This window comes from Callorhinus ursinus, unplaced genomic scaffold (assembly GCF_003265705.2).
Source record: "Callorhinus ursinus isolate GAN/ISIS: 27379988/994484 unplaced genomic scaffold, GSC_fseal_2.0 scaffold2, whole genome shotgun sequence".
Taxonomy (NCBI): Eukaryota; Metazoa; Chordata; class Mammalia; order Carnivora; family Otariidae; genus Callorhinus; species Callorhinus ursinus.
The window spans coordinates 30,932,394-30,952,081 of record NW_027397064.1 but is presented as its reverse complement, the minus strand read 5'-3'; the positions used below and the strand labels follow the sequence as shown (position 1 = coordinate 30,952,081).

Here is a 19,688-nt window from a genome sequence, read left to right as displayed (position 1 = left end):
TTGTTCTTTTGGTATGTCTGAGGAGGGCATTAGAGACTATACTTTCTTATGACTGAGCAACTCATCTGGCTTCCTGCATATAGAAAGGCCCCTATAGGAAATGGGAAGTCCACTTTTCTAATTCTTCTGTCTTCACTTATTTTCTTTTGTCTTAACTATATTGTCTAGTAACTCCAACATGATGTTCTGTAGTATTTGAAATAAAAGACATACTTGTTGGGGCACCTTGGTGGCTCAGTCGGTTAAGCGTCTGCCTTCGGCTCAGGTCATGATCCCAGGGTCCTGGGATTGAGCCCCACATCAGGCTCCCTATTCAGTGGGGAGCCTGCTTCTCCCTCTCCATCTGCCTGCTGCTCAGCCTACTCATGCTCTCTCTCTCTCTGTCAAATAAACAAATAAAGTCTTTTAAAAAAAGACATGTCTTCCTCTTCACTTTAAGGGGGAGAAAGGCTGAGGTTTTCTATTAGGTTAGCTTCAGACTTTGGGACTGAGACATGTATATGTATAATCCCTTTAACTCAGATCAGATTTATGGTAGGTAAATGATAGATGTTTTACTTTATTCATTTTTTCTTAGGTATACTGCTGATATTTCTGATGCAGGTTTGCTACTTTTACAATATATTATAAAACTGCTTAGAATAGTTTTATGTGTGTACTTAAGATGTGGATAATTAGACTATTCCTAAGTTCCAGAAAAATATTAAAGTTGAAAAAGTTATGAAAAAATCATAATCATTGGTACTTAGTGGTTGCCATTTTAAATATTCTCCTTTATTAGAATCATTATGAATTGTAAGTAGGTACATTTGGAGTCTGGTGCTGCACTTAATTCTCAGTAGTCCTTCATTTTAAAATATGTAAAATATAATGCTTATAGATCAAAGTTTAGTGCCTTGTAGTGTATGAATTTAAGAGTTTGGCCACCTAACTTGCTTTTTCAGTTTATTCAGAGGTTCTGACAAAAAATTTGATTTATTTTGTAAGAATGGAATTTATTTTTTCTGAAAATTTTATTCTGGTGTTTCAGAATCTATTAAGATGTGGGTAACTATCTGAAATGACTGGAATCTGCCATAACTGTAAATCAACTCCTTTGATGATGTCAGAATTCAGGCAAGAGTTAGAAGCACTGATTTCCTCATCTTTTCCTCAGCTTTTACTGAAAAGAATATAATGTGCCATTTCTTTTTCAATAAGGAAAACAGGGAGCTCTGCTCTTAAATATATTTATATGTACTATACTGTTTTTTTAAACTTTTTTTTTTTTAATAAGAGTGTGTTGGGGGTGGGAGAGAGGGGCAGAAGGTGAGGGAGAGAGAGAGAGAGAGAATCTTAAGCAGGCTCCACACCCAGAACCAAGCCCAACGTGTGGCTCAGTCTCATAACCCTGAGGTCATGACCTGAGCTTATATCAAGAGACAGACACTTAACTGGTTGAGCTACCCAGGCACCCCTGGACTATACAGTCTTTTAAAATATTGAAAGTAACTTGTTCTTACCTATATCTAAGGCATATCAGCATTTTTTTTTTGATTTAAAAAAATTTTTTTTAAATTAACATATAATGTAGTATTTGTTTCAGGGGTACAGGTCTGTGATTCATCAGTCTTACACAACACCCAGTGCTCACCACAACACATACCTTCCCCAATGTCCATCACCTAGCCACCCCACCTCCCCTCCTGCAACCCTTAATTTGTTTCCTAAGATTAAGAGTCTTTTATGGTTTGTCTCGCTCTCTGGTTTCATTTTGTTTCATTTTTTTCTTCTCTTCCCCTATGATCCTCTGTTTTGTTTCTTAAATTCTGCATATCAGTGAGATCATATGATAATTGTCTTTCTCTGATTGATTTATTTTGCTTAGCATAGTACCCTCTAGTTCCATCCACATTGCAAATGGCAAGATTTCAATTTTTTATGGCTGCGTAATATTCCATTGTATGTGTGGGGATGTGTATATATATTTACTTATATGTATATATACACACCCCACATCTTTATCCATTCATCTGTCAGTGGACATCTGGGCTCTTTCCATAGTTTGGCTATTGTGGACATTGCTGCTATAAACATTGGGGTGCAGGTGCCCCTTTGGATCACTGTATCTTTGGGGTAAATCCCTAAGTAGTGCAATTGCTGGGTCGTAGGGTAGCTCTATTTTCAACTTTTTGAGGAACCTCCATACTGTTTTCCAGAGTGGCTGCACCAGTTTGCATTCCCACCAACAGTGTAGGAGTGTTCTCCTTTCTCCGCATCCTCTCCAACATCTTCATTTCCTCATTTGTTATTTTAGCCATTCTAACTGGTGTGAGGAGGTACCTCATTGTGGTTTTGATTTGTATCTCTCTGATGCCGAGTGATGTTGAGCACTTTTTCATGTGACTGTTGGCCATTTGGATGTCTTCTTTGCAGAAATGTCTGTTCATGTCTTCTGCCCATTTTTTGATTGGATTATTTGTTCTTTGGGTGTTTCAGCATTTTCTTTTAATTTATATCTTGTGACCTAAATTCAGGCTCATAGGGTTGTCTACTCATATTGAACCAAAGCATTAATTGATCCATACTTTCTCACAAAATTTTACAACAATTTGCCTCTGTAAAAAAAAATGTAGTTTTGATATATTTAACTTAAATTATTTTTTGTGACATTAAACATTTGAATAGTAGGAAAGATAGGTACTATTTTAATTTATGATATTGTGAGGTGAATTTATACTTTTTTATTGAATAATTTTGACTTAGGATTTTTGTTAAAATACAAAATTTAAATAGCTTTAAATATAAAATTTCAATTTTCTAGTGAATGAATTTCATTTTAGGGATAAAATATAAAATTTCTAATTTAGATTTATATTCTAAGAAAAGTAGTAGTGTTTTATGTTAGGATTGAAATTTTTAAAATTTAAGATACAATTTAATTATAGAAAATATAGACATGCTGAAAGTAAAAATTTCATTTTTCAGTGATTTTCAGTTAACATACTCTATCGATGTGATTGAAAAGTCTGTAAGTTAATTACATTTACTACTACAAATCATTAAGATATTAAATTTGAAAAACTTCAACCTGACATGAAACTTCAACTTTAAGCTTTTAAGCTCCATTTAAAAAGTGTCAATGTTATATTTAGTTAATACATGCACAGTGGTAGGCTTTTCTTTAAAAAATTCACTGTAGGTAGGAGTGCCTTACTGGCTCATTCGGAACAGCATGCAACTCTAGATCTCAGGGTCTTGAGTTTGAGTTCTATGTTGGGTGTAGAGATTACTAAAAAAAAAAAAACTTAAAAAATAAAATCTTAAAAAAAAATTCAGGGGCGCCTGGGTGGCTCAGTCCGTTAAGCGTCTGCCTTCGGTTCAGGTCATGATCCCAGGGTCCTGGGATTGAGCCTCTCATTGGGCTCCTTGCTCAGCGGGGAGTCTGCTTCTCCCTCTCCCACTCCCCCTGCTTGTGCTCTCTCTCTGGCAAATAAATAAATAAAATCTTAAAAAAAAAATTCGGGCGCCTGGGTGGCTCAGTTGTTATGCGTCTGCCTTGGGCTCAGGTCATGATCCCAGGGTCCTGGGATCGAACCCCGCATCAGGCTCCCTGCTCCACGGGAAGCCTGCTTCTCCCTCTCCCACTCCCCCCTGCTTGTGCTCCCTCTCTCGCTGTGTCTTTCTCTGTCAAATAAATAAATAAAATCTTTTTTTTTAATAAATCTTAAAAAAAATTCACTGTAGTCCAATTAACTAGTTATTGGGTACCTGTATACAGATGTTAGTTACTACCATTTTATCTCTTGAGTTGTGTATTTTCCTCTTTTAAAAATTTTTTAAAATAAACATTTTTTAGAGCAGTTTTAGATTCATAGCAAAATTGAACAGAAAGTACAGAGAGTTCCTTTGTATTTCCTGTCCCTACATCTGTGCAGCCTTTCCTGCTATTAGCATCCCATACCACAATGGTATGTTTGATCACTTGACTGATTTCCCAGAAACACCTGAGCCAAACATTTCTTTACCTGTCCACCATGTGTGAACCTCCAAGGTAAACACAAAATTAATGTAGCAAGTCATGTTTTACCTAACATTTAAGCGTTCCAGATGTTGGCTTTTTCAAGTCTTGCTAAGTTTAACTGTGAATTTTCTATACTAATTTGATCAAACCTGGAACTTAGTTATATGAATGATGAGTTTTTTATTGTAATTTAAGAAATACCTAAAGTAAAATTTGAAATCTGCTCTCTAGGGATTAGTGTATTCTAAGCTTGTTTTTTATGTAGACCTCTATATGAATATTGGTTTTTCATTTATGTTAAAATGACTTCCAAACCTTTCAAGATGTGACAGGCTTTTCATCAAAATTTTGTGTCTTTTATCTATTTAATTGACTGACTTCATCTATGGGCATGCTTTTCCAACTAGAGTCAGTTTCCCATTTAGATTGTAGGCTTAGATGTGAGACCTTAGGGAAGATGAATGAAGTCATCAGGGATTGATTAAAGAGATAGCTTTGTTCAAGGTTTTAAAGAATGGATTGTAGTTTAAGAGCCACAGAATATGTTCCAGGCGCATAAAAATCCTGACCAAAAGTACGAAGGAAAAGTGACCTTAATTTAGACTTTCCGTTTGGTAATAAATTAGGCTAGCTTGTTGGACCAACCCTTCTGAAAATTATTTATAATTCTGAATAAAATTTAAGAAATATCTTAATATCGTTGAGACGCTGGCAAGATGATGGTAAGGCTTTATGAGGCTAAATCTTAGTGGAAACAGGAATTTAGGTAGATGGAGAATGGAAGCTACTTTTCCTGGTGAACTTGAGCTTTTGTTTTCATGGTCTTGTGGATGGAAGGAAGAAGTCAAAGCTAAGGGACTAATCAGAGTGAGAAGTCTGAATAGATTTTCTCTTATGATCCCCAGAGGTGTAACACCTGTGGGGTAAAGATGAACCGGAAACAGACCCATCTCACTCTTTCATCTTTACTTGGGGACTCCAAGGGAAAATGGCTTTGTGTTAAGCAGAGCCAAAAGGTGAAAAGTCCCTGAGAGGATATTACCACCAGTTGATTCTTTCATAAATTTGCAAATCAAACTTACCTTTCGTTGTAGAGAAAGTCCAGAAAGCCCCAGGTCATGCAGACTAGTCTGGTGCTTGGTACAAGCAAATGCAGTCCTTCTGGAAGAAGAAACTTCAGATACCAAGTATTTTTTCAAATTGCAGCTTAATACTTTAATTCATGATGTATGAATCAACCATACCAGATTTTCATTGCCTTGGCATTTCTTTCATCTTTTCCAAGCAATTTGATAGATTCTCTTGTCTTTATTTGCACTGATTGGTATATGGTAGGTAATTCTTTTGCATGTATTTCAGTTTCCTCTTTTGATGGTATCTCCCATTGTCAGTTTTGTAAAGCACTTAGCTGTTCCTTGCCATAAAACATAAAACCGTGATTATTTCTACAGTAACGAATAGTTGTATCATTAATGTCAAATTATACCCTCCTGCTCTGTTGTCATGTCTTTTTTGTGTACACAATAACTTCATTTTATTGCCTAATCATAGTATAATTTTTTGAACATTTTGAACAGCGATGAAACTCAACATGTTGTAGTACTTTGTGCATAAATCTAGTGAAAATATATCAATATGAAACAGCTGTTACCAGGTTTGCACAGGCATTGACAAATAGGTCTTAACAGCAGCCTCTCTGAGAGCAATTGTAAGATGCGTTTTGATTTCAAAGATACCAAAACTTAAAAAACAAAACAACTTAGAATCAGAGAAATTTGATATAAAAAGTGAACTAGCAGTTTTAAAAAAGAAATAGAATATCTAGAAATAGGGGGAAAACCCAATAATGATATTTAAAAACCAATAAATGTGGTTGATAGGAATTTTTAGACAGCTGAAGAGAATTAGAGAATTGGAAGGGAGATAAGTCCTTTTTACAATATAAGCTAGGAGTCAAAGAAATGGAAAATACGGAAGGAAGGTTAAGAGATACGAAGGCTAGTGTGAAAAGGCTTAATACATGTTTAATTGGACTCTGAAAAGGACAGGAAAGGAAGAATGAAACAAATGTAATATTTGAAAAGATTACAGGTGAGAACATTCCAAGATTAATGAAAGTCCACTGAATTTCAAGCAGAATAAATAAAACTAATTCCATACCAAGTTACATTGTAGTGAAATTGTAGTGGTTTTGCAGAAAATCAAAGAGAAAGAAAAATCTTAAAAGCTGCCAGAGGAAAAAAGATTATCTTCAAAGGAATGACAGATTAATAGCTGATTTTTCAGTAATAACGATAGAAGGGAAAAGGTTGACATCTTTAAAGAAAAGACTTACCAATCTATTTCCAAACAAATGAAATTTTTTCCAAGAGTAAAGTGAAATAAAGCCATGTTCAGCAAAACAAAACAGTTCAATTCACCAGGAATATATAACAATTTTAAATTTGTGTGTACCTCATAGTCTCAAAATAAACACAGAGAAATGAACGTACGACAGTTGTAAGGTTTTTTTTCTATTTAACTTGCCTTAGTAGTTTAAAAAAAATGTCAGTAATTGATAGAATGAATAGACAAAAAGGTCACTAAAGATACAGAAGACTCAAACAATAGAATTGACAAACTTGATGTTAGGGATTTATGTAGAACACTATATTCAACATACAGTCCTTTTGAGCACACGTTTACAAAAATGATATAACAGCAAATTCCAACAAATTTCTAATGATCAAAATAATGTTGAACAATAACAATGAAGGAAGAAATCAATAGCAAAAAGATTAAAAAGGAATGTTTAGAGGCCATGAAATACCCTTTTAAATAAACCTTTGATTAAAGAACAAGTAATAAAAATTAGAATTTTGAGGGGCACCTGTGTGGCTCAGTCAATTAAGTGTCCGACTCTCGATTTTGGCTCAGGTTATGATCTCATGGTTGTGAGATGGAGCCCGGAGTCAGGCTCTGCGCTGGGCATGAAGCCTGCTCTCCCTCTCCCTCTGTCCCTCCTCTACCTCTCTCTCTCTCTATAATATAAATAAGTAGATAAATTAAATATATTAATCAATTAGAATTTGGGGAGAGCTGAATGATAAAAGTACTGCAATTTTAGAACTTGATGGGAAGTGGCTACACATTACTTAGGAAAATTTATTGCTCCAAATACTTAATGTTTAGGGGTGCCTGGGTGGCTCAGTTGGTTAAGCATCTGCCTTTGGCTCAGGTCATGGTCCCAGGGTCCTGGAATCAAGTCCTGCATTGGGCTTCTTGCTCAGCGGGAATCCTGCTTCTCCCTCTGCCTGCTGTCCCCCTGCTCGTGCTCTCTCTCTCTGTCAAATAAATAAATAAAACCTCAAAAAAATAAATACATATGTTTAAAAAAAGGCTAAAAATTAGTGAACTAGATAGACATTTGTGGTCACCAGCCTTTAAGATCCTCACATCCTGGTATTCATACCCTTTTACAGTCCTCTCCTACGTTGTACCAGGGTTCTTCTGTGACCATAGAATTTGGCAGAATTGATGGTATATCATTTCCGAAATTAGAAAAGACACTCTTGTTTTCATCTTGGTTACTCCTTTTTTTCTTGAATCATTGATTTGGTGAAGTGAGCTGCTTTGTTGTATGCAGCCCAGTGGAGAGCCCCATGTTATGAAGAACTGAAGCCTTGCCAGCCACCAACCACATGAGTGAGGTTGAAAGTAGTTCTTCCCGCCCAGTCAAGCTTTGCTATGACTGCAGCCCTGCTTGACATCTTCACTATGATGAAGGCTCATGAGAAATTCTGAGCTGGTTTTGAATTCCTCACCCAAAAAACTGATAAAATATTTGTTGTTTAAGCTCCTATATTTAATTTATTTAATTTGTTATACAGAAATAGATCATTAATATGCCATCCATTTCAAGAAGACAAGAATAAACCCAAAGAAAGTATAGTGAGGGAAAATAGAAGTTTTTTGTAATGTGAAAATTCTCAAATTTATTGTTTGTTTTTCAGTTGTTGCAGGAAATACACATATATAAGAAGGTTGACATGTATTGAGTATATTTAATTTTAATAAAACATAACATCTTGGGATGAATGGCATGAATATCTGGATATAATCTTAATTAGGACTGTGGAAGTGAGATTGAGAGTATGTTAATAGTGGTTTCTTTTGCAAATATTTCTAGTAGTCATGGTGACATAAGAAAATTATAAGGTTTATTGCAGAAATTACTCATAAAATACTGGATGTAGAAAATGATCAGTAGCTTTAACATCACAAAAGAGGTAACTCGATATGTACCTTCTCCTGAAGGACATGTTAGCAACACCTATTAAATATTTTTTTGCCAAAAAAACCCCAAAAGAACCTAAATTTGATAGTCTCTAGATCTATTAATTAATTAGAAATATAGAGGACTGAGGAACATGTTAAATGACATAAGAACATGCAGTCAGCAAAATCCTGATGTGAGAAATACTACTTCATAAATGACCCAGTGTCTTCAACAAATAAATTAGGACAAAAAAATAAAAATAGAAACCTATGGGTTTAAATAGACCTAAAAAATACATCAACCAAATGCAATTTGTGGACTTTATTGGGTCCTAATCTTATCACACAGTTAAAAAAGAAGGGCATTTGAACACTGATACTAAGGAATTGCTAATTTTTTCAGATGTGATAATACCGTCATATTTTTAAAAGATACCTTTTGGGGATATGTATTGAAATATATGTGGATGAAATGATATATCTGGGTTTGCTTCAAAATAATATAGTTGAAGATGGGGATACAGGTGAAAGAATATTGGTCATGCATGATTTGGTAGTTGTTAAAGCTGAGTCATTCTATTCTCATTCTCTCTACTTCTAAGTATGTTTGAAATTGTTCAATAACATGCTTTTGGAAAGAGCACAAATAAACATAATGGAAAAGATCAACCAAATAAAAAGTTGTTTCTTTGATAAAACTAATGAAATTGAGTCAGGAAGATAAAGTTTGTGATTATATATGTTTTGAAAATTTCACCTTATAAACACCACTTCCAGTGCCATTCACAAGGCATATTTCATCTTCAAGATAATATATTGTTAAAAATCTCATTTAACCTAACTGGTGCTTCTCAAACTTTGTTAAACACAGCCATCCTTCTTTTTCTTCTTTTTTTCTCTAACTTCACATCATACTTGTTGTCATCCAAGTAAACAATGTCCCTAAGTACTTGCTCAGGAAATGCTGACTTCTCCAGGTTTATCTATTTATTTAACAGGACCAAATATTGTACATCTTTGAAAGTATCTTGCTATTTTCTGTCTGGAATTCCCCTCTTACCTCCTCCGTCCTTGAATGTATCTGCTTATGACGATCTGTGAAAACTTTTAAGTGCTTCTGCTCTTCAGTTATTTCTGATTTTGACAGTAACTCCCTTTTTATTCTTTCTTTTTTTTTTTTTTAAGATTTTATTTTTAAGGAATCTCTATCCCCAACCTGGGACTTGAGCTCACAACCCCAAGACCAAGAGTTGCATACTCTACTGACTGAGCCAGCTAGGCTTCCCCCTTTTTATTATATCTATACTTTTAACAACTGCTTTACTTCTTATGCTGTTGTGCATTTATTTGTTTATGCCTCTCTTCTATTGAACAGTGAGCACTTTGAGGATAAGATTATAGGTTTTTTTTTTTTTTTTTTTTTTTAGGTAAAATTGACTTAAGATTACGTTTTAGTTTTGTCATAGCCGCAGAGTCTAGTATGGTTCTTGATTGTTACATGGTTGGTATGTACTTAGTAAATGTTTTTTGAGGTAGCTAGGTTCTGTCAGAAAAACCTGAGGGCTGACTTGAGAGATGAATTACCATTAATAATTATGTTTCTATTGAAGGGAGATTTATCTTCTTTTGGTAGGAATTAGAAACTATATTATAAATATAACTGACTTAAATGAACTTTTATAAATGCAACTCATATGTAAGTTGGGAACTGCCCAATATTGGTTGAAATATGTATATGTATTTAAAAGTTTATAGTTTTAAAACTTGAAGGACTATTACATCCTAAATATTGCATGGAGAAAGTAAGGTGTTCCCCTATTCTTACCTGTAACCCCACCCCTTAAGAACTAGGTGAAATTATATGGATCTCTTAATTCCATTACCCACTAATGCCTCCCACCAGGGGAGTGGGTGTTAAGAGAAGGTAAAAGCCTCTGTGCATTAATGTAATTTAAATATTCACATTTGGCTAGTGGTCACTCTGTTGGGCAGTGCTGTATTGGGCAGTGTTTAAACTTCATCCTGTGGTAAGGGGGGCCATTGAGGGTATTTGAAGAGGAGGGAAGAAATGATTAGATTTAAATTTAACATCCTGTTAGTAGCTGTATATAGGGAGGAAAAATTGAAGCTATAAACACCAGTAGAGAACTATGTAACAGTTCAAATGAAAGACTGTTTTATTTTTTTATTTTTTTTTAAAGATTTTATTTGAGAGAGAGAGAGAATGAGAGACAGAGAGCACGAGAGGGAAGAGGGTCAGAGAGAGAAGCAGACTCCTTGCTGAGCAGGGAGCCCGATGTGGGACTCGATCCCGGGACTCCAGGATCATGACCTGAGCTGAAGGCAGTCGCTTAACCAACTGAGCCACCCAGGTGCCACTGTTTTAAACAATGGCACACGATTAGATGAATATTTGAGTACAAAATCAATAAAGTTGATTTTGTAATTATTTCATAAGTGCTTATTTTATTACATTGAATCATGACCAACTTGATGGCAGACTCTATATCTTAATGGTAACCAACGTGTTTTGAGTAATTGCTAAATGACAGGCATTGTTGAATGTCTTACGTATGTTATCTCATTTAGTGCTCTCAACACCCTATGAGGTAGGAAATAATATTATAGATGAAGAACAAATTGGAGAAATCAAGTAACATGGCCAAAGTTACACAGATAATAAATGCAGAGAGATTTAAAAAGAAGAGAATACAATTAAAATCATATGTCAAGGGGGATCATGAAATATTTAAATATGTTTGTTGCATAGATTATTCCTGTTTTATGGGAATTTCCTAGTTTTGGCACATAGTAGGTAGTAAAAATAAAATTAATACTTGAGCATATCCTCTGTGCTAGGAATTATTCTAAGCCCTTGACATATATTAGATTATTTAATTTTTATAACGGCCCTGTAAGAAAGGTATTATCATTATATTCATTTTTATAGAGGAAAAGACTGATAGCAAACATAGGATGACTTGTTCAAGAAAGTGGCAAAGCAAGTATTAGAGTCCACAAAATTTGGCCCCAGTGCTCCTGCAGTACGTAATATATTTATGTGTTATGTTAATAAATAGTGTACAAATGGAAAAATAGATCATACTGTGGTGTTTCAGTATACCAGACTCTTAACTATGAAAGTGACTAAACTTGAGATTTAATTAATATGGTTTCTGGGTAAGTGGAGATCTTTCTTTTTATGGTTTTTGGCAGTAAAGTGTAGGTTCTCTAAGAATTTTGTCAGGCTGTGTAGAATGTGGCTGTTTTTTGTGTTAAATTGTGTACAGCCTTGAGTTTACTGACCCTGATGACTCTTTTTCCTCTATTTGCTCACTAGAGCTGTGCTTATAGTTCAAAGACAGTATAGTGTAGTAGAAGGACCATGGTTGGATTCATATATCTTGCATTTTAATCCCAGCACTATCAATAACTAACTGTGTGACTGGACAAGTTACATATTCTAGAACATCTCTTTTCTAACCTACAAAATGGGGAAATGAAACCTCTGGATAGATGTAAGGAGTAAATGGAATGATACATATTATTTAAAAATGCTTGCTGTAGTACTTAGCACATGGCATATGCTCAAAAAACTGCAACTACTTTACTTCTTACTAAAAGAAACATTTCCAGATTTAAGTACCATTTCTTTCCTTATAGTTGTTCAACTTCTTAGGAGAACCTTGTACCTGCCAACCACTTGATAACCCTGACCTTTAGACTTTGAACCAGATACTGTAGAGTTCCTAAATAAACTATGAGGAGAAATGCATTAATTCTTTATGCTGTTATGAGACTGTTTTGTGTCTAACTTTTACAGAGAGATAATCCTATGCTTTATTAAAAGCAAAAATGATAAGGAAAACTCCAGCTACTTGTATTTCTGGATTCCTATTCTGAGTGGATAAATGAGTAAATGAATACATGAATAATGTGCTAGTTGGAAATGAAAATAGCAAGTAATGGAACCCTTGAGAAAATTTCTCACGTGAGAAATCTTTTTCTGAAATATTTCCATCTTATTTCTCAGTGATGATGTAGATAGTGGCAATTTACAATCTGATTTTGGAATAGTATATTAATAGAAAAAACAAATACACAGAAGGTCAGCAGTCTCTGTACATTCTGGGAACATTCTTTTAGCAATTCTGATTTGTAGTGTAATGCTTTTATTTTAGGGAAATAAAGTACTTGAGTTCCCTTTATCCAAGTGCAGTGCCTAACTAGTAATATTTAATGATTAAGTAAAACTTCTGAGTATTGTTGAAATTGACTTCAGTAAAGAACAGTTAAGGAGAGGAAGGAAATAAATTCAAGCATCATTTTTAATGATGCAGTTTATATTTAAATAGACGTTTCTGAGGAATCATTTCAAATAAGCTTTGAGATATGACTTACAGACCATAAAATGCACACATTTTAAGTGTCAAAGTTCATGTTTTGATACAGGCAAACATTTGTGTAACTACTATATAATAAAATAGAAAATTTCTATCACCTAGGAAAAGTTTCCTTTGTGTCCCTTTGTAGTCAGTCCTCTGAAAAACAGCCAGTGATCTAATTTCTGTCACCATAGCCTGCTATAGAACTTTGTATAAATGAAATCATACAGTGTATACACTTTAATGTCTGGCATTTCTTGCTTAGTTATGTTTTTAGAATTTCTGCTTGTCATTGTATCAACAGTTCATTCAGTCTTATTCCTGAATAGTATTCCATTATATGAGTATACCACAATTTCTTTGTCAGTGAACAGGTTGATGGAATTTTGTGTTGTTTCCAGCTTTTGCCTATTAAAAATAAATCTTCTATGAACATCTTTGTACATTTTTGTAGTTTTGTGTTTTTCCCTCTTTCAAGGAGGGGCCATGTTCTATATCTATGTTTAACATTAAAAGAAACTGCCAAACTATTTTCTAAATGATTATACCATTTTATACTCCCACCAGAAGTGTGAGTTCTAGGTGCTCCACATCTTCTACAACACTTCGAATGGTCAAGGTTTTTAGTTTTGGCCATTCTCGTGAGTGTGTAATGGGTGTTCCATTTGATTTTTGTTTGCTTTTCTCTGGATAGCTAATGATATTGAGCATGCTTTCACTTTTCTCTGGATAGCTAATGATGTTGAGCATGCTTTCACACACTGGTCATTCCTGTATCCCCCTTTGTGAGGTGTTTGTCCTTTGCCCATTTTTGAATTGAGTTGTCCTTTTGGTGTTGATTTTTAGGAGTGCTTTGTATGTTCTTGGTGTAAGTTCTTTGTCAAATATATGTATTAAGAATATTTTCAGCTGGTATATGGAGTGCCTTTTCATTTTCTTATTGGTGTCTTTTGGTGGGTAGATTTTTCTTTTTTTAAGATTTTATTTATTTATTTGACAGAGAAACAGATAGCGAGAGCAGGAACACAAGCAGGGGGAGTGGGAGAGGGAGAAGCAGGCTTCCCGCAGAGCAGGGAGCCTGATGCGGGGCTCGACCCTGGGATCATGACCCAAGCCGAAGGCAGATGCTTAATGAGCCACCCAGGTGCCCTGATGTTTTTAATTTTGATTAAGACTTACTATTATTTTATTTGGCTTTTGATTTTTGTGTGCTCCCAAGAAATCTTTGTCTACTGCAAGGTTGCAAAGGTATGTCTCCTATAAAGGTATATCTCCTATAGTTTCTTCTAGAAGTGTTTAATTTTAGCTTTTATGTTTAGGTTAATGATCTATATCTGATTTTATTTTATTTATGCATCTTGTGTTTTTCACTAATTCATTAAATATTTATTGAGCACCTGCTCAGTGCCAACCTCTGTTTAGGCACTTGGTATCCATTAGTAAACAAAAAGAAGTCACTTGTGGTAAGCCCTTAGAAAGGCCTTAAACTTGTGAAATCTATATTCTAGGGGAAGTGACAGACAACAAATTAATAACTGAGTAAATGACATAGTATGATAGATGGTGAGAAAGCACCACGGTGGGAAGATAGAATAGGGTCAGGTAAAGGTTAGTAAGAAGATCAGCAGTTTTAAGAAAGGGTGGTAAAAGTAGGCTTTTTTGAGAATGTTGTTTAAGGAATGACTTGAAGAAGATGAGGGACTTAGCTGTTCATCTATAGAGTCTTCTGGGTAGAGAAAACAGCTATTGAAAGGATTTAAGGGGGGAGTATGTCTGGCATGTCCCAGTAATAGCCAGGATGCCAGGGTAGTAGAAGCTAAGGTCAGAGACATAGGGGAGGGCAAATTGTTTAGAATCTTATAGGACATTGTTAAGACTGTAGCTCTTTGTGTGAGGGACGTGGGAAGCCACTAGAGGGTTCACTATACTTAATAGACATTTTATTATTTTTTTTAAAGATTTTATTTATTTCAGAGAGAGAGAGAGAGCTTGAGCGGGGAGGTGGGGAGGGACTGAGGGAGAGGTAGAAGCCGACTCCCTGCTGGGCAGGGAGCCTGATGCGGGGCTACATCCCAGGACCCTGAGATCATGACCTGAACCAAAGGCAGACGCTTAACCTACTGAGCCACCCAGGTGCCCCTGTACTTAATAGACATTTTAAAATAGCACATATGTTTTCATGAATATCACTTAAGAGATTTCATATTATTGCTTCATATCTGCTTATAGGAATGAAAGCATTTTTTTTTCTTTGTTTTTTGTTTTTTCTGGTAGGTATACTTAATATTGGTTTTCTTATTTCAGAAAGATCCAGATTACCTGAAGCTCTGGTTGGACAGTTTTGTTTCTAGCTATGAACAGTTCTTAGATGTTGACTTTGAAAAGTTGCCTACCAGGTATGTATAAACTTCTTATCCTTAGATGAGTTTGTTAATTTGAGATACAAAGACTTTATTGATGACCTAGTACAAGGAGGGCAGTTCTGTGACATACATGGTATTCCTGCATAACCCTGCTCTCATGGCAGACTTTGTTAATTGATCACAGCAGGCTTTCTTGCTAATATGAAATTTGACTTCTTGAAGTAGAGAGGACTACCTTGGTGAACTACTAGCAACTGGGTGTCCTGCAACTCACTTCATTTCTAACACTAACTACCTGGAGGTGGTGGCAGATCCAAAAGATTAAGGGCAAAGTCCTCAACAAGACTGCCCTCACTTCAGACACCAGTTGCAAGTCTTGGGACCCTCCCTCATCTCTGACCAACCAGATATAAATTTGGAAGTTTTCACGACTCCCTTTGGTTCAGTAATTAGTTAGACTCACAGAACTCACTGAAAACACTGTCCTTAAAATTATGGTTTTATTACAGAGTAGGGCCTTAGAAAACATCTTGGAGGAGGTGAAGTATTCAGATTTTTCAAAGCTAGATTTAAAAATCATAAAATGGGAGGAAAATTCAAATTTTGTGGAAAAGTACAAGAAGAAGTATAAATCTTATCTCCCATTGCTCTGCCTACTACCATTCTACATTCACAGTTCCCAGGCCCACTTCCCAGAAAAATTTTTTTACTTTTTTCTCAAGCCATCTTGAAGACGTCATAGTTGTTCCCTGGATAAGAGAGGTTAGGCTGGGGTAAAAAGCTGGAGAAGTGAGGAGACAGCAGACACTTTTAGCCACAATAGGAACTCCATTTGTAGAGATACTATGAGATGGAAGGGGAGAAATGGGTAGTGGTTGATGATGAGAAAGAGTATCTAGAGAATTAAAAATCTTCAAGGAGGGAAGTGTTTGCAGTTTGCGGATGGAGGTAGGCAGTAAGAGGGTGGGCATGGGTGAATTGAGTCTGGAGAATCAGAAGCCAGATCATGAAATGCCATGCATGCATTGCTAATGGACTTTGATTTTTTGTTACAGAAGGTGTGAGGCTCTACTAAAGAATTATCTGCATGAAAGTGTCATGATGAAGTTTGTTTTTTAAAAGTCCCTGTGGTAGCATTAGGAGATTAAACTGGAAACGGTTGAGACTGAAGGCAAGAAGCGCAGTTAAGAGGCAATTTTAATAACTCAGAGAAGAAATCATTAGAGCTATGGACCAAGGCATTGAACTTCAGATGTGCTTTAATGCTCAGAAAGCACGAGTACTTCATTATTTATAAATACAGTCTCAGAATTCTTCATTAGATGATTTGTAACAGGTTTATAAAGTTTGAAAAGTATTAAATCTTGAACTCAAAACAAGATTACGTATTATTGATTTCTACTCATAAGAGAGTATTCTTGTGGTTTGTGCTTCGAGGTGCTTTTATTTTAATAATTTGCAGCTCACTTTAAATCATGAGCCTAAGGATTTTATGGAGTCAGGATTTGGGCCTTTGAATACTTGGAATATTGAAATGAAGTCTTCTAAAGTTTGTAAGATGCACTTGTTTTACATGTCTCCTTTCTTGGGAGGTCATTTCTAAAAACATTATGTAGACTTTTATTGCCACTATATTTAAAATAAGATGAAAAATGTCAGAACATTGCTTTATTCATGATTTAGCTGGTTTATTTAAAACTTTATTTCATATCTGACAGAAAACTAAACCATGAGTTTAGATTTTACTAATAGAAAACTTGCAGTTTTTCAAGTGAATATGATGTGCAAGATGTATAAAACTAGTCTGTTCACCTTAAAGATAAGAAACTCACAGATAATCCTCATTTAAGTTAAACTGACTTGATAGAACTTTTATTTATTTATTTTTAAAGATTTTATTTATTTGAGACACAGAGATACAGAGAGAGAGAGAGAGAGCATGAGCAGGGGGAGAGGCAGAGGGAGAGGGAGAAGCAGGCTCCCTGCCAAGCCAGGAGCCTGATGTGGGGCTCGGTCCCAAGACCCTTGGATCATGACCTGAGCTGAAGGCAGACGCTCAACCATCTGAGCCACCCAGGCGCCCCTTGATAGAACTTTTAAGCTAGAGAATTCCTAATGCAAGCAAAGAATGCTTTTACCAGAATTTAAAGCCTTGGAATTTAAGCTGGACTTCTCTTCCTGTTTTAGATGGAGACAACAGTGGGCAGCTGTTTAATGTAGACATTCAGTAGTCAAACAGAGAAGTGAAACAGATTTCTGGGGATTGGGAAATTTCAGCAAAAGGAGCTTAGAATTTGGGGGCAGTAGAGTTCTAATGATCGGAAAATGCTTCCAAATTCTTAAATCCTTATCACATTAGGAACATGGCCAAAACTTTCTCAACTTTATCTACAAGTCATGTTCTAATCAAACCCCAATTTTATAATGAGCATAAGTACAATAGATTTCTTTTGTAAGCTAATTTTTTTCTGTCTAGTAAAATTTTTAAAAATGCAAATAGAGAATGGGACAACTAAGGAAAAAGGGAACTAATCCTTTAAGTAATTAGGATTGAATATTGGGAAATCTAATGTTTCTTTCTTGTTGACTTATGGTTTTGGAAAAGTGAATAGGAATAGTTTAGCTTAGTCTTGAAAATCCGTTATATTTAAATTTAAATCTTTATTATTTTGAAGGTACTGTGGTTTTTCTCATCACCTCTTTTTAGCTCTTTAGCAGGGAAAAAAGTATATATAAAAGTGAGAGTTTTTCTGTACCATCTATAAAAGAGAAGGAAAGAATCCAAATTATAAGTGAAGTGGTGCCCGGACTAAAATGAAGCATGTATTTTTGTGACATGGTTATAGAATTCCGCAGCCTTGGTAATGTGCTTTGTGATTTCTGTATAATTGAAGTTGGGTGTTTATTTTATAATAATGTGGGATGGTTCTGGAAGAGGCTAAAAATATTTATCATATATTTATATGACTACTGGTAATGTGCTTGAAATTTTTCTGTCTACAGGGAATGAAATAGCTTTAAACTCAGTGTGAAAATAATAGTAAATCTTCATATTAAGCGATATCTGAAGAAGACACGATTTAAAGTATGATTGTCATTTAATCATAGTTGCTGTTCATGGTGCTTCTTTGTGATTGGGTATTTTTCTTAATAGAAATAGGAAAATTAGTATTCAGTGACTTCATGAAAAGATTTGTAGGCTTTAGTGATAGTTTATTTATTATTATTTTTTTAAAGATTTTATTTATTTATTTGACAGAGACACAGCAAGAGAGGGAACACAAGCAGGGGGAGTGGGAGAGGGAGAAGCAGGCCTCCTGCGGAGCAGGGAGCCCGATGCGGGGCTCAGTCCCAGGACCCTGGGATCGTGACCCAAGTCGAAGGCAGACGCTCAAAGACTGAGCTACCCAGGCGCTCCTAGTGATAGTATATTTAAAACATATTACATTTTTATAGTTCTTTACATATTTCATAGTTAAAAATGCACAGAACCCTATGAAATAGGGCAGATACTACAATTTTATAGAATAGGGCACTTCACAGATTAAATGGTGTACTTTATGGTACAGAACCCTATGAAATAGGGCAGATACTACAATTTTATAGAATAGGGCACTTCACAGATTAAATGGTGTACTTTATGGTACAGAGGTGGAACTTAATACACAGATCTTCTCACTTTGATTCTGGGGGATCTCTCTAAGAGATAGAGTAGCCAGTCACATCTCATGTTGGCTTTTGTCTTTGAAGAACCAGATGGTCTTCTTACCCAGAAACCAGTTGTCATAAAATACTGATGTATTAATTTATTAATGTTCATGCTTAAGTTTCTCCATTTACCTGTTTATCCTTCTCCTTTCCTTTTGCTGGTTATCTTATCTCCCTCTTCTGACCACATGGTTTGGGGAGCCTATAGGTAGGTGAATATTGTTTATTTAGTAAAGCAGTTGACAGATATTAAACTAGTTATAGGTACTCCATTTTTATATGCTAGTTATTGTTCCTTTTAGAAATGGTATAAATGCATATATACACACATTTTATTTCTAAGTAGCAGGTGAACTAATTCTGAATGTTTTCTTTGAAAGTAGCACAATTGAAGATATTAAGTAGATTCTCTAACTCTCCCTCTTTTCAGTAAGCCTCTTCTGAAGTAAGACTAACTACCGTGTTATACTAATCTTCTAAAGTGTCATAGTGATCATCTGGTGGTGCCTTGCAGAGAAGGCACAGAGCATCTGGAATAAAAGAGTTTCTTTAGGATTTGAGGTGAAAATGCAGTTCCTTTAAAGTGCCAAAGATTTTTTTCATACTTAATCACCCTTCTTATTTTTCCCCCTTACAGGGTAGATGATGTGCCTCCAGGAATATCTTTGCTTCCTGATAATATTCTGCAGGTTCTAAGGATCCAGCTACTACAGTGTGTTCAGAAAATGGCAGATGGGTTAGAGGAACAACAACAAGCTTTGTCAATTTTGCTTGTCAAGTTCTTCATTATTCTTTGCAGGTATCTGGTACAAACAAATAAACTAGTTATCTGTTTTAAAAAATTATCAAATAACAATGCATTTATTTATTATTAATGGTGTTTGTTGTTCATATGGAGCTTTAAAGATTGAGTGCTTTTTTTTTAAAGAGTTTATTATTTTTATTTGAGAGAGGGAGAGAAAGAGAGGGAGC

At 35.2% G+C, this 19,688-nt stretch overlaps 1 protein-coding gene across 12 annotated transcripts in view; it reads left to right on the top strand.

Moving 5' to 3' along the window:
- NBEAL1 (neurobeachin like 1) overlaps positions 1 to 19,688 on the top strand; it is a 190,060-nt gene that overhangs the window by 9,396 nt on the left and 160,976 nt on the right. For all 12 annotated transcript variants that reach the window (XM_073879880.1, XM_073879860.1, XM_073879871.1 and 9 more), the window contains exons 3-4: positions 14,950 to 15,041; positions 19,354 to 19,515. In XM_073879880.1, coding sequence (XP_073735981.1) covers positions 14,950 to 15,041; positions 19,354 to 19,515 — 254 coding nt within the window. The remainder of the gene's footprint in view (positions 1 to 14,949; positions 15,042 to 19,353; positions 19,516 to 19,688) is intronic.